Source organism: Agelaius tricolor, unplaced genomic scaffold (assembly GCF_023055355.1).
Source record: "Agelaius tricolor isolate 1412-34295 unplaced genomic scaffold, bAgeTri1.0.p SCAF_4, whole genome shotgun sequence".
NCBI classification, from domain to species: Eukaryota; Metazoa; Chordata; class Aves; order Passeriformes; family Icteridae; genus Agelaius; species Agelaius tricolor.
The window spans coordinates 48,206,809-48,222,984 of record NW_027269264.1 but is presented as its reverse complement, the minus strand read 5'-3'; the positions used below and the strand labels follow the sequence as shown (position 1 = coordinate 48,222,984).

At 43.7% G+C, this 16,176-nt stretch overlaps 1 protein-coding gene across 6 annotated transcripts in view; it reads right to left on the bottom strand.

The window, feature by feature from the left end:
* PDZD2 (PDZ domain containing 2) overlaps positions 1–16,176 on the bottom strand; it is a 202,173-nt gene that overhangs the window by 56,435 nt on the left and 129,562 nt on the right. For all 6 annotated transcript variants that reach the window (XM_071425591.1, XM_071425595.1, XM_071425596.1 and 3 more), the window contains one exon: positions 11,306–11,708. In XM_071425591.1, coding sequence (XP_071281692.1) covers positions 11,306–11,708 — 403 coding nt within the window. The remainder of the gene's footprint in view (positions 1–11,305; positions 11,709–16,176) is intronic.

Sequence of the window (16,176 nt, the reverse complement as noted above, 5' to 3'; positions counted from 1 at the left end):
ATTCATATACATAGCACTTAATAATAGCAAATGGCAAGACTACTGCTCTTGATGCAAGTACCAATCTCATTCCTTTTGAATGCCCACTAAAATCGAAAGCCATTGCAAAGTAATCAAAAGCACTTGAGAAGTAAAGCAGTGCTCAGTGCAAACATGGGCAGAAAAACACATCCACAAAGACAACAAAACCACCTGGCACATGCCCAAACATGTATTTCTTTCACTCATTTTCAAATGCCACTGCCACCAAGTCCTGTGTAAGAAAACACTGTCCCTTCAGTCCTCGGTCAGCTGCAGGGATTTCACTGGGAATAAACAACTCAGCGTCGTCAGCTGGAAATCAGAACCCCTCACTGTTCTTTCCCTTTCCTTCATAAAACATTCATAGCTCTTCACTTAACCATGCACTGAAAGCAAACGCCCCCCACCAACACACACCTACCTCTGAGGGATGTCACTCCCAGATTTTGAAAGCTATGTATGAAGAGCAGACTGCCAGCCTTTCCTTGAGGCCTCTGGAGAAAGGGGGTGCCCAGAAGAACCCCCCTTCCCTCCCCATGAAGCTGCTGTGTTCTCTGTACAGAGCAGCATGGGATACTTCTCAGCTGGCTAAAAATGGTGCTGCTTTGAACATGCATCTTAAGTGAGTCCATCACAGGAAAGCCTTAAAAGTAAAGCTCTGTGCCAATTCTAGGAATTTATAAATGCATTTAAATTTTACTTAAAGCTGGTTTTGTTGAGTTATTGGGGACTCCCAGGTTAAACTACACAAAGCTTAAATGCTTTAAAAAATAAGAAAAGAAAAAAAAAAGTAGTAATGAATGTGTTTATTTTTGAAAATTATGAAGTATCCTATTTTCAAGCTTTCCTTCATGAACAAAAAGGCTTCAAGCTCACTTAGTGTTTAAATGAAAGCTAGGATTCTGGTGCGTTCACTCCACTCCAGAGACTTGCAATACCCAAAGGAAACTTCAAGGGCAGTTAGTTTTGGCATTTTGCAGGTCTGATGTCACTGCCCTTGGAGCCTGTTTAATCCCTGCCCAGAGGATGAGTTCAAATGCTGACCGTTCTTCTTTGATCGTCTGCACGATGCCGGTTGCTGCTCAGCTGCTGTCAGTTCCAAATTTCTATTAACATCTGAATTTTCCCATCCTCTCAGAATAATTCTCACAGCTTCACTTTTAAATAACTCAGAATAACATCCCCCCAGCTTTGTTCACCAGAGACACAGGAAATCTGTACATGTGACCTCACAGCTCTTGGTGCAAAAGCACTTGAAAGCACAAAGCACAGATGCGCTGATGCCAGCTCAGTCTCAAACTCCAGAAATCCTCATCAAGGACAGAGTGCAAGGTGCTACCAGCCCCTACCACAGCCAGGGACCAGGTGATATCCACCCTTGCTTACTCCTTAGGAGACTGAACTACATTCCTTAGCCTAAGGGAGGTCACAAGCACCCTGTGCAGCACATGAGGACAGGCTCATGACATAACAGGATGCTACCATCTGCTATGCAACAGTTGGCTTTTGCTACTATGTATATGCTTTTGCAAATTATTATAAATTGTAACTACTTCTGTAGATAAAGTGCAATCGTAATGGCTTTTGTGAACAGTGTAAGTGAAACTGTGCCTAAAGCAAGGCTATCACAAGATGTAAGCGTGCTTGCAAAGGATGTATCACAAGATACAACCGCTCTTGAAAACCGTATAACCAAGACAGCACAGGCAGAGAACAAAATACCATAAAAGGAGTCTAAAGTGGCATCAGAAGACCACCCTGGACTGTCCCCCGATGGACCCTTGGAGACTGTAGCTGTTGACTTATGCAATGCTGTGGCAACCGAAGGCGGAGCTGCAGTAAACTGGCTCCGAAAACATGCAAAGTCACTTGAGAAAGTAATGCAACTGCAACAGTATAAAGGATTGCTGGCTAAAAAAATTGAGTGAGCCTCTGGCTGCTGCCATGCACTCAGAGCTGCTACTTTTGCTTTATTGATCTATCCCTTATTATCCCTTATTAAACTCTTCAAATTTTGTGGAGTGGGCTTTGTTTCTCACCATGACATAAATACTTGTATAAGACAATCCCAAGAATGCCATGCAATTCACCTGAGATTTGGCGAAGATGGACATTCAGAAAGACACACTTGCTTTGAGAGTTTCAAAGCAATAAGAAGCAAAAAATTGTCAGGGACTTGAACAAACCTTAACTCTGCCCAGATGCACCCCACGGACTTTGCCTGTAATCCCAGGCAGCAGCAGCCCTGCCTACATGGATTCCTCCCAGCAAAGGATTTCATGGACATGATGAACCAACATTTGTCAAAGTCAGTCTCAGAGGATGAGATGAGATTGGGTCATCTCTTGAAATCCCTTCCAGACTTGCATTTTTTTACTTCCCTCACACAGCAAGCAGAAACACAAATGGCCAAGTCAGGCTGCAGCTGGACTAATGGCTAATTTCTGTTCTCCACAGTTACATCACTCTTAGTGACTCAACTTTCCTCCCAACTTGGCTCTTTCAAGCAGGCAGTCCTTTGGACCACAACATCATGCCTCCTCCCGCTTGAATCTGATCAACTTCAAAGTGCCTAGGTTACAAATAATTAAAATGTTTTAAAAGACAGTATGAATATTCTACTTGGATTAACTGCGAAGTGGGGGGCCCACAGGGGAAGGGTCATCTTATGTAACAGACCACAAGTGAGAATAGAGAATACAATTGGCAGCTTCCAGTGGGTCCCCCACAGGCCGTTTTTTTCTCCACCATGAAGCCATTGTACATCAGGCAGCCTCTGCTGAGAGCGAGCCTACATCTGGAATAAACTAAGAGAGCTGCAGATCAGAAAGGGAGCGTGCTGCCAGCGCGACGTGGGGAAGCTCGCCTTCCGCCTGCTCCGAGTGCACACCATCAAACACTCCATTTCATAAGCACATCATTAATAAAACAAAAAGGAACGTTTTTCCTCCGAGTGTTGAGGAAAATAAATAAATAAATGAGCAAAAGACACTGGAGCCATTCTTTCCCCTGCTTCCCCTTCACTAGCTAATTGCAGGGGATTTAAAAGGGGTTTGACTTATTTTGACTGTGCTGTGTTCAAGAAGCTGCAAATCTGTATATACAAAAGAAAAAAAATTGCTTTGAAATCTTTCATAAAAGACAAACTTGGCAGGAGCAAGGTGTAAACAAATGGAAAACAGAAACACCGTAAGTAGTTAAAAAGCCAGACAGTAAAATGGAAAATGTAAAATAGTTGTCTATGAAAAAACACTTTCTGTCACAGCAGCAATTCAGACGAAGCTGATGCAAATACGTAACAATTTTAAAACAAAAACAGAGATAAGCCCTGATAAGAATATCAATAACCATGCAAAGTCTGTATGCACACACCGACTGACTGATATGGACCTGAATGCAGCCCATGGGATGACTCCCACCCTCAATTCAACGTGGATTTTTACTGTATGTCTGCAGGGACCAGTTCCCAGGGTCTCCCATTAGGAGCAGCAGAAGCAAGCAGTGAGATCTTCCTCACCAGCCACGAAGCTGCTCTGGAAACATGACACTGAACAGAAAGTTCCAAGTTCCATGCATTACAAAAATTTACTTCGATAAGCTTCACAGCAGCTGGCAACCAGCATGGTGATCACAAGAGCTGAAAACCAGCACAAAATGTCCCAAACAGAAACACAGTACATTAGACCTGTAGTGCAACAAACCCTCTCTACATGAACAGGGAGAACATTGGGATGGCCCCAGCCCACGCCACTGCCCAGCATCCTTCACTGATGTGAGACCAATTAAAAGCACTACTCCCAGCTCACCGCCCCACCTTGGATCACATCATGCCTCCTCCTCCCACTATTCCTCATTCCCCAGCAGGCAGGTGGGACAGACAGATGGGTAGCTGGGGAATTAACTTGCACCATCACATACCAGGTGAGCAGCTTGAACGCATCAGTCTTAAGATACAGTCAAAAGCCATCACTCTTCACATCTCAGATATTAATGTGAATGACTCAGCACCAGAAAATCATGCCAAAATCTGATTTTTGCAGATTCATAACAAAACAATTATTTCATTAATGGATAATGAGTGTATTTTTCATCTGATCTTAGCCATGTTATTTTTAAGGCTGATCTGAAAGCAGGACCCCTGTTTTCATCTACTACCCTGAGTTTTGTTTTCTTTGTTGCACAAGCAAGCTAAACAACTCCAAGATAAATCAAAAGCAGGGGAGGGAAATAATCTTAAATTTCTTTATCAATAAATTATTCCAAGACTGGAGTTCTTTGTCCATCCTTACTGCCTATGAAAGTTTCTTAACGCTGAACCACTGAAGCCTTTGGCTTCTGCCTCTGGGTGATGCAAGCCATACAGTGTGTCTCCTACACTACTTAAAAGAGGGGGGGTAATCCCCAAACCCAACATGAATCACACAGTATTGACAATATTAATTCTCCATGTCCTCAAAGCCAGAAGCACAGACACAGCTGTGATTTCATTCAAGTGTTCATTTCTGATCTCACAAGTCCCCTTGTTTGGACAAACAGCCGCCGGACATTTGGCATCTTTTTACAAAAATGTGAGTACTTTCCCCATGAAAAGAGAAGTGTCCTAGGGGATGAAGTCTGGGGAACAGTAAAAAGCAAAAACATACCCCCTCTCCCCCCCCCAAACAAAAACACATAATTAAAATACACAAAACAGGCAGCACAGCAGAGTGGATGAAAATTTCACTACTTTAAGCAAGACTGTCACCCAGGGATCCATCTCCCGAGACAGACTGCTTGTTGACATCATTTCCTTGGCAAGGGCTTTAAACATTTTATCAGCCAGTGCAAGCACCTGAACTATACCATCACCCCTCACAAAAACCTGCTGGAATCATTTGTCATCCTGAACCACCACCATCTGGATAGCACCCCTCTGAACTGTTCTGCTCTTGCCATCAGCTGAATCATTGAGAGATCAGACAAAGCATTTTCTCCTCTGTCTCTGACCCTAGGGGGTTTCTGCCTGGCAATTGCCCCTGAGGAGGCTCAGGTTTTTAAGGGCTACAGGTGTTTGCACTCAACTGGGTACTGAGCACCCAGTCTCATGCTCTTGGTGGGCTTTTGGGAATGGCTGGTTGCTTAGTCTGAAGTTTCTCAGAAAACACCCTTGCAGCCTGCAGCAGATTAAAGCCCAGCCTAGGGTAGGTCACCACACACTGATATCAGCTAAAGAGGGGTGTCTCACGGGGACTGGTATTACATCTGCCCACAGCAGGAATCTTTAGGATTTGCTCAGTGCTTTCAGCACTCTGCCTCAAAAATTAAGTGTATGTGGCTTAATAATTCCAACAAATGCCTGAAACATTGCAGCACCTAAGCAGACAACAAACCCTATTTTTAGGCATATCCACTTGGTTTCAACTACTCGCACTTAATGATTAAAACATAAAATGGTGTGAACTTGAATTTCAGCTAAAGCTAGTCATTTGCATTTCAGTTCTGGGTTTGCTGTCTTTCTAATATGGCACACAAAATATTAAGAGAAAAGGCCCAAACAGCCACTTTCTCTGTGGGTGGGAAATGCTTTCATAGGAGGGTTTTCACCTATGGTTTATGATAGCTGAGTATGGCTGAGCCCTCCTGCAACAGAATCTCAAACATTCCCGGGCTGCCTTTGGGGATAGCTCAATTCCAAGAGTGAAGACCTCGTTTCAAGGTGACAGAGTAAAACCAACACATTGTAACTTATCCATTACCAGACTATCTCTACATCCAAGCACCCTTGGAAAATTCAGTACAAAAACAAGATAAAAGGACAGGTCGCTATTCAAAATTAAAGTCTACAGCACAACAGCTGCAGCTATCACTTAAATCACAGAAAAGGCAGGCAGAATCTTAAGTCAGTTGAAAAAATTTGGCAGCAAGTGACTTAACCCCAGAAAATCGGGATGCTTGTTGTTTTATGGCAAGGTGGAACATAACTGGCAGCAAAAAATATTAACTGTAATTTCACTGCTAGTTACATCAAAGCACTTCTTAAAACCCCAAGCAAAAACAAGGCCAAGTTTTGTCAGTGCTGTACAGCTGCAATTAAAAGACAGCCCTTGTCCCTAAGAGAGTTTACAACCCAAAACAGACAACAAAGAGGAAAGACATGCTTCTCACAGTGCACATTAAAACTTCAAGACAGTAGATAGCCCCAGGATCCATGTTAATGAAAGTTGGAAGAAAACACAACAGATAAAAAGATGTTAAGAACTGAATCAGATTCTGAGGAAGGCCTTTACATGACTAAAAGTATCTACATTAACACCTAAACCCAGTTTTATTTATGTCTAAACTGTGCATCACAAGAATCCCATAAAAGCCTTGATGAAACAGTAATTACTGCTTAGGCTGCCAAAAAAAATTGATGTAAAGCAACTTAGCTTCAGTAGGTTCACTGGACTACCTTGCTCACAGCAAGCTACAAACTTTGGTACAGCAAAAGGGTGAGATTTTTTTTTTTCCCATCAAGTTTAACAAAATAGTAAAATGCTTAAAGCCATTACATTATCTCAAGCCTCATGTTTTGATTCCTGTAATGTGCTATTAGCCTTCCTCTTCTGCTTGGCAAGATAAGGAACATTTTCCACTAACCAAAAGTCAAGGTAATGCTGGCATTTACCAACACTAATTGGCAAGTACTGCTGTAGAATGGCTGTCAGCCTTCCCTAACTGCAAAGTAAAATGCAATTCAAAAGCATTCATTCCTACCCAAGATGAGCCACGTCAGTAAGAAAGCAATAATGGGCCCGAAGAATGAAAAGAGCTGCTGATAAAATGTACCGTGCAGTACAAAAGCAAGTCCTGGCTGGTTCTCTACATACAGACACGTCTGTGTGCACCTGGATATGGGCTGACACGTCTGGAGAGGGTTGTGGTCCATGCAAGCTGGGCTCAGCTGGGCTGTAAGGGCAAGGCTGGCCAGGCAGGCACACTGCTCTGGGGACTGAGACCAGAGCAATGGGGTAAACAGCATGGAGCCAAGATCCTCAACTACTGCTACAACCCAGACCTGCCCAAAAATCTCTAGGAGGCAAAGCATTAACATTTCCTTGCCTTCGCCTTTCTCTCCTTTTGTTAATAGATGGCACGCTGACTTCAGAAAAGCATCATGCACAGTTTGCAGAACCACCAGATGCTAATCTGTTTCCATTCTGGAAAGGCATCCCACCACAGCCCCACCCCACAGTGCCACCACCACCCAGGACACCCTGAACTCCTCCTGTGCCATGTATCTTTGGCACTGAAGAAATACTGAAATGCACAGCCCCAGCTCCTCTCACCTGCCTCCCTTAACTATTAGAGCATTTTCACGCTGCCTCATGTCCTTCACACAGTTTCCACTAGTCACTGATAAATTTGGATCTGGATTTCAAGACCTTAATAATTTGGATGCTTATAAAGAAGAGAATTCAAGGCCGTTCTGGGGGTGTCTTGTCTTTGCTCTTAACAGCTGGGTTTTTCAGGGCTTTCAGAGCATCCAGCTGAGGATGGAGGAAGCCAAGGTGGCTAGTCTGTTCTGGTATAACTCATCTTTGTCCAAGCTTCCTCTGGCTTCATCAGTGAAAGCCAAACCTGGCCAAACCTGAAAGCCAAACTTCTCATCATGCCAGCAAAACCTGGATCAGTTTAAGTCCCCTCTGACAACCAGATTCCAGCCCCTCACACTCCTAATCTGGTTTTTGCAAACCCCAGTCCTACTTCTAATCCCTGCCCATGTCAGCTGTATCTGGCCATCTCTGGGCACTCCTTAGGGGGCTGAAAAACAACAGAAAGCAGTCCACAGATCTTCTAAAAAGACCAGGACAGAGAAACTGAGAACAAAACTGAGGGATTCTGTCCTACCAGTCAAGACAGTGAAACCACAGGACTGGTATATTGAGTGGAAAGTTCACAGTTTCCTTTTCTTTATAATTTTTAGTGGGCCCCAGCAGCCCCTTCCCATACTTCTCTTCCATCTGTGCCTGTATAATCACCCTGCAAAACTACACCCTGTCTCAGGCCACTGAATAGAAGAGGTAAACTTTGATATCTGTGTTTAAGCTCCCAATCTTCACAGGATATGATGGGTCATTACTCCAGCGTAGAGGCTGCCTATTCTTAAATCACTGCCCTTGACTCCCACTGCTGCTAGCCTGGGTCCTCTCCAAGGTCAGGTCTGCTTTCCAGATCTTAGAGATCTTGCTGTCAGGCAGATACACAGCTTTGCTGCTTTGAATCCCCACATTTTTAAAAGTCATTTAGGTTCATCCTAAAAACATTGCAGCATAACTTAACCACCTGTAAACATTAAATGCTGCCTACTAATTGACAGGTACAATATTTACTGAGGGTTACGTACCAGCAGACAGCCTAGCAGATTTGTTTATACACAGTGATAGCAATGCCAAGTGCAAGGAGAGACAGATCAAGATCTGAGAGATGAAAGCAAGCCTGAAGAAGGGGACTGGCACATGCACACAAACCAGTAACACAGGAATCTCCTGGCAGGTTCACTCGACAAACAGTATTCATCTCGCCTGTCGCCTCATGATCCAGCATTGCTGTTATGAGCAGCATGCACAGAGAAAATGGGAGACAAAATGGCAGAACAACCCCATGCTTGTGGGAGAAGCACCCTGAAAGCAAAAGGCATTGAAATGGAGCGTAGATGCCTCAAAGGCTCTCCCAGCACAACATCCCCAACATCCCCTAGGCACTGGCCATGAGCTAGCCACTGGGATCAGCACAGCAGTGGCTGAAGACATGCAGATCAACCCAACCTCTTCTCCCCTATTTCGGTTACAACTTCATTACAACTTCATTACAACTTCCTCATTTCCTAGGGAGAGGAAAAAAAAGGAATTTTCCTGGATTCCACATTTCAGTTTCAGTAAAGCTCCAATCTGCCTCCTGGCGTGGGAAAAGAGCAGTGGAGAGGAGGACCAGGGAGGTCCTCCCACATTCATGCTGGTCCCTGAATGGCTTTTGAAAGCCTTTCCTCCCACCTGCAGCCATCTAGTCTGCCGCAGGCTGGGTCTCCTCCGACCCAAATAGCTCCCCAGGGGCACAGGGCTGACAGCTGTGGATATTCAATTAACCAACATGTGGAGGAGATGGTGAGCATGGGGCAGGCAGCAGGGATGGAGCTGCTTTCCCCACGGAAAGGGTGCCCTGCCAATGCACCCTGTCCCTGCTCGGGAGGAGATAACTCATCCTGAGGCTACGGGAGGTTTGGTTTGTGCTTTGAAGCCTGGAAGGAGGCTGCAACTTGTGACAGGACATCCTGGATGTTGTTTTCAAAAGGGTCCTGACACAACTGGATCTCACATGCCTGAGTACCAGGTCATGCTTTGAAAATGGAGCTGGAAGTGAGATCTGAGGCTCCCAAGTGTATTCCTCACCTTTTTTCTTTATTTTAACAGGAAACAAATAATTTTAAAAATTTTATTCACTGCCCCTATTCAATACTTAAGAAACTTAATTAGGCCACTCATTACTCTGATAGCAGCTACCCCACAGATGTTGTAAGTGATGGGCCTCTATAAGCCCCCCTTGTCATTAAAAAGCAAAGGATGAGCTCGGCTTGCTATTCAGACTCCAGATATTCACATTTCTCCTCATTCAAATGTCAGGAAAATGTAATTAGTACTGACACAGACGGAGGTCATATATCCAAGCAAAATATTAGGGGGGAAGGAAATAAAAAAAAAAAAAAAAAGAGAAGCAATTTTACTAAATGACACTAGACCACAACTGAACAGATTACAGCTCTTGAATTTTTCCAGTGCCTCAGCTATGTTTTTACATTTCACAAAGCCATCCTGTATGTGCTTTAAATTAAAAAATTATTTATTGCTCACATTGATTCATATATGTTCTGAATTTAACAATTTACTCCTCAGACCAAAATGATTCAAAATATCAAGGTAGCACTAGCACGAGATGGCTCTGGATCAAGAGTTTCTCTTTTTTTACACATATATTTTTGGCTTTCCACTTCAAAAAAAAGTCTGATCAATTTCATTTACAACATGTGTTTAGACATCTTCAGAACAGATCCAAGAAGCCTTTATATGGACCAGAACTTTCAAAATGCCAAATGATTCATTTATTTATTTTTAAGCTTTTAATGTTTTCTTTCAGAATGACTACAGTTATGAGGCTTGCAAGAAGACACATACAAACACCCTACCCTTTCTGTGGCACCATAGAATCCAGCATGTCTCACTGATGCAAAGAGCAAGCTTTTGCAATTACACTTCTTTTAAAACCAGAGGTTTTTTAAATTGCTTTTAGCTCCTACAAAGTACTTTAAATTAAATTACTGTAACTTTACAACCACAATCACCACTACCCTGGAGTAGTGCTGAGGAGCACTAATTCAGAGGGTACGTTTAATTCCCTGCTTTTCTCAACAGAATTTAGTGATGAGATGTCCACTCGCAGTGCTTTGTTACCAGCTTTGAAGTCTTAAAACCAAAACCAGCTGCTGCAGCCAGCCCCAAGCCCAGCAAAAGCAGCCTTCATCTGTTTATACTATCAGTGCCTCTGGAAAGATTGGCAGACAGCGCTTCTGGTGATAGATGCATACTGAAACCTGATCAAGGCTTGGGTTATTTTACTCCATCCAGCAATGCTGCAATTCCAGACAGGCAACCCAAGATCTCCATTAGGACAAAGAGAGAAGCAACGAAAGCCCCGATCCCACTGTCGTCCCAAACATTAACAAATTGTCTATCTCATCAACTCTGAGCAAAATCCACAATTACTTTCATGTGGTTCCCAGACACTGGCCAAACAAGTTTCGTATCACAAATACATGCAATGTGGTCTGGTGCATCAAAAAGGGAAGCTTCAATGCCAATGTTAACATGAATTGTAAGGTGACATTAAGTCCAGGCAGAGCTAAACATGAAGCTCCAAAGGACAAAAATTACCATCTTCTACTGACATCTCCTGCTCCAGTGTTATAGGGTCATCAGTTGTCTCAACAAAAAATCCTGAGGCCAACCCTGACAGGTCAAGAGATTAAAGGACCTACCCACCATCAGAGATGGAGTATGACAGAGGTTTCCAACAATTACTATTTAACTCTCCAATCCTCCTGCTCCCCTGTTTTAGATGCCATCCCACAGCTGGGTGCCCTGACAGCTTGTCTTGTCACCTACAGGCTCAGCCCAAGGTCAGAGCATTGAAACCAGAGAATTGCTTGAGAAATCAACCCAATTTGCTTGCACACCTGCTGCTTTCTCCTCTAGAAGAATCAAATCAAACATACCTGGGCAGCCTGGTCCCCAATGTCTGGCATGCCATCATCTGACAGCCGGCCCCGGCACGGCGCCCCGGTGCCCTGGTGCTGCTCCTCCCCATTGCTCTCTGCTTCGGAGGTCTCTGGCTGAGCAACCTCCACCTCCATCGGGGTGCAGTGCCCGTTCCCGTGCTCCGAGCCCAGCTTCTCCTTGCTGTCCTTGCTGCCCGGTGTCCTGGTGATGACCCCGAACTTCCTGGTCCTTTTCCCATTTTGAGCAGCTCTGTCTCCAGGCTCAGGGCTGGGCTTGGCTTTGGGGTCGCAGCTGTTGCTGTTGTTGCCGTTGGAGGGAGGCAGAGGCGCTTTGCGCTTGATGCGGCGCAACATGATCAGGTAGACAAAGCCGCCATTCCAGCACTGCTCGGCCAGGTAACTGCAAGGAAAGGGATGTGTGAGAACCACAGACCACTCACCCTGCAGTGCCCACATCCCACCCCAACATCCCAACTTGCTGCCCTGTGATGTTCATGCGCTGTCTCACCCAGCTGATTACCTGGTGTATGGACAGGTTAGGATAACGCAAGGAATTGGCAAATACTCTTTCCTCAGTATCAGAAGAAAATACCGGGAATAATTAACAGTCCTACCAGCCACCCAGACTGATCCCACCACAGCATAACATGACAGCTGATAAATGCCACTAGTTCACACGCCCTGACCTCCATATCTGCAACGCAGCAACATGTAAAGGTGAAGTAAGGAAAGGAGAGCAGAGAATGTTCCCAACAGAGTATTAAAATAAATATTTTCTAAAAAAAAATTGAAAATCAGGCAGAATTCATTTGTGCAGAAGCCCATAGAGCATCTGCATCTGAAATGAGCTTCCTTAATGAAACTAATCTTCTGCTTCAGCATATGTACATGCTTTGAAGGCCATTGGGAAAATAAAAAAATCAGCCACTAGGGTAAGCAGGCACAGCACCAATGGCCCCAGTACAGCAAGGCACAGCACTACAAGGCATCCCAGATGCTTTATAGAGACGTGGAAATCAGGTGGCTTTCCTTCATAAAAGCATATTCTAATCAAAACAGGGGGCAAGTCATCTCAGTTGTGCAAGGAGCAGCCCCCAGGTTCTCCTACCAGAGCAAAGCATCACTTCCCCTCCCAAAGTCTTGGGACATGCCTTGGAGGAATTAACATTTCTGCTTCAAACAAACCCTCTGTGACCTTACAGAAACTGCACCCACTGATGCAAAAGGGAATCCAACTTCATGCTTCTTTCAGAAAAGGATATACCTCAACCCAAATTCTTCAAATATTTGGGTTCTGAGCCAAGGGTGTGACCAACTGAGAGTACAAACAAGCTGGAATTTGTATGTAGCAGGTTTGTATGTGCCCTTTCACACTAATTTATGCCCCAAAACTATATTGCCTTTCTCACTAGTGAGGGTAGCATGAATTTCCCACAGCATTAAATAAGCCTGTGCTGCAGCTGCAATGAAATGAACTCTTTACTAATACAGACTAGTTGCTGAACCTACAGCTTTTAGAGGAGATGAGAAACTAGGTGTGGAGTTGAACCGCAGATCATAAGAGAAAATAAATAGCACAGCAGACAGAGGAGGAACCACTAAGGAGTCTGCCACCAGTTTTTTCCCTCCCTGCTGCTTGTAGGCTAATTTTCCGTTTCCCTTTCTTAAAAGTTGTTTGGCCATAAAATAAATCCTTCAAACTTAATCCTGCACAGAGGTGACTTAATGGCAAAACAGGAAAAGCAGCTATGATAATCCCTGAAGCAAAGGAGTGAGGAAAGCACCCTCAACTACTTCAAGTAAGCCAGACCAGCCTGGCAGTGGCTGGAAGTAATATGATGGGTGTGTATTTCTGTCAAGGGACAAGGACTGGTATTTTCACTCTACTTCTTTGCAAAGCTTCAATGTCCCCCACAGACAACATCGGCATTCAAATCACTTATATTTAATTAGGAAGACTGATGTTTAAATGAATACCACAACTAAATAACCTTAAAAGCAGCCCTGGAGCCACAGATGGAAGGACAAGTATGCTTGCTGTGCCAAAGTTCCCAATGAATACAAATTGAACTTCAACTCCCTGGACAGTCCTTTCAGTTTTCACCAGGCAATCCTTTTTTTCCTCCCTTTCCCCAGACATAAAGAATATTTAAATAAAGCCCTAAACCCATATTTTTCCAAATGGCTGAAAGCAGACAGCCAACAAGCCCTGCCAGTTGGGAAGTCTCTGCAGCAAAGGTCAGCTGTCTGGGTGGCCACAAGGTGACACTTGGCTCTGGGAGACACGTGAAGCAGGCAGGACCTGAAGGGTTAGCATAGAAAAAAAATCCTTAGCTAACATGGAATTATTTCTGATTATCAAGTTAAAAGAAGAATTCTTTTAATCAACTGAAAAGGGGCAATTCTGTTCCAGAAACAATATGGGCTGCCTGTTTTTCACATTTATCTTTCAACTCAAATTTCAAGGCAGCCAGTGAAGTTGATTAAAATTCATGACTTTTGCTTGCAGCAATACCAGTGCACTCTGATCCATCACACATAAGCCTGATAGCACTGCTTCTCTTGGCACATGGAAACAGGAAAGCAGCTCCTCTTCCCATAGTCGTGTGCCTTATGTGGGTGCTGCCCACTCTGTCTTTATGCAGTGTCAACTCTGCCTGATTTGTTTCTGTGCAGGTGCATGTATATGGGGCTTTTTGAAACACCAATCTCTGAACTAATTACTGATGTATTTTTTAATGCCAGCAACCAAGTACATGCATATCAACTACTTGATTTAGGAAGTACGACAAACAAGAGGGAACTTCACATATGTCCAAATAAAGTAATTCTAAAGAGGCAAAAATAATTTACTATTTCACCTCCACTCATGGCCCATTTATTCTGTTCATAAAGTGTAAAGATGTAAGAAAAAAGGGAGGGTTTTTTTCCTATCCACTCTTCATACACAATCATCCCTCCAGTCTGGAGCAGGGTTACAGCAAGTGGTTATAGATGCAGCTGCACTGAAGTCAGCAGAGCTGTGTTGATTTACTCCACATGTTGAGATGGCCTGCATGTTCCATGCATGCAGCCTGTAGTAACTCATGGGCTTATGTCTTGAGTACTTCTCAGCAGTTCAAAGAATACAGTAAGTCTCCACACACACACAAAAAAGTGTTCTCTGGGTCAGTGAGCAGTTACCTTTGCATGGCAGCAAGTCACTGCATACACTGGATCATGTCAGGTATTTCTGGACAGGCTAAGTCCTGCTGGGAGCAGGGACGCAGTAAGTGGCACCATTATCTCAAGAGTTTCTTTCAAACCAAACACCAGGAAAACTAGCACTGATAGAACACTAAACTCATAACACAAGATAGGAGACAGGTCGAAAATAATATCGTAAGAAATTGTGGTCATTTTATTGTATTGCCCTTCCAAGGTGGGGATGATAACCAAGGAGCCTGATCCACCTGCAATTTCTGCTAAGTACATGCCAGCTGCTTGGCTGGCTTCCTTTTCCTTCACCATTTCTTTCCTGTTTAAGTAAAAAGCAAAAAAATAAACCACAAGGGAAGCACAGCAAGCACTCAACACTGTGCAAAGAATAGGTAAGGTTGTATTAAATGAGCGAGAACCTTCATATTTTAAATTGTTTTCCATCAAACCAGGAGCATCCCATGCCAGAAGGGAGTAGTGGGACAGACTCAATAAAATGTAATTATACAGTTTCTGGACAGCAGAAAACTGCAAAAATATGGAAAGTACCTCAAATCCCCCTTCTCAAGGGGTTTGAAGTGTGCAATGCACAATGCAGAAAAGCTTTCTTTTTTTTAGATTTGGTCCCTGTAGAGCACTTGCAGAGATTTTTGCAATCAATACACCAACAGTGTCTCAGGCAGGGCAGGATCAGAGCTGATGAGCATACACAACAGCTCTCAACACAGATGTGGGGAATCAACAGCAACTTCCCAGTTGTCGCTGAGTTTGAACATAGACCTCAGCTTGGATGGAGAAGGTGCGTGGACAAAAAGCATCCCTAATTCAGCTTTGATTTATATAAATTTATTGGAAAATGAGATTCTCTGTTCTCACGTTGGTTTGCAGAGGCTTTGGTGAAAGCTTTGGATCTCAAATACCAGCTAAGAAACCTTGAGCTGCCACCAAATCACAACATATAACAAATCCTATTATCACTGATTTTAAGAAGAGATTTTACTAGCTGACCATACATCTGTCAGTATCAGTTACCAAACCAGAAGAGGAGATGCAAGAGATTTTACTAGCTGACCATACATCTGTCAGAATCAGTTACCAAACCAAAACATTTTACCAGCAGAACACCCATCCACACTTTCTGTATTTTCCACTCTTTGCAAGGTAGTGTCAAATCTCCCCGGCAGAGCTGGGAGTCCCCTCAGACACTGCAGCATCATCTCCACAAACAGGATCTAAAAAAAATCACTGAAATATTGGCTTGGAAACATTTCCCACTGGCATGCTCAGAAGGAAGGACCACCCAGCTGCTCCGGCTGCTTTGATCTCACCCCGGCACCAGCGCTGGTAAAACCCCAACCCATATAAGATGTAACCCTTAAGCAGTGGGGAAGACTAGTTCTTCTCTCTAGTAGAGAAACCATGAAAATGTTAATAATCCTTAAAACCAGAAAAAAATTGTTTTAGACTTGAAACAGAGCTGGAAAGTTACCTCTTGCAAAGCTTAACCACAGGCTGGAAAATGCAACCTGTAGCTGGTATCAAGGGACATTTAATACCCTTTTTGTATCAGAGCTATAAAGACAGAGACACACATTCACTTCCTTGGGAGACTATTTTGAGTTATTCAGGCAAATCCCATTTCTCCCCTACACAGCTGAACTGACTGCTGT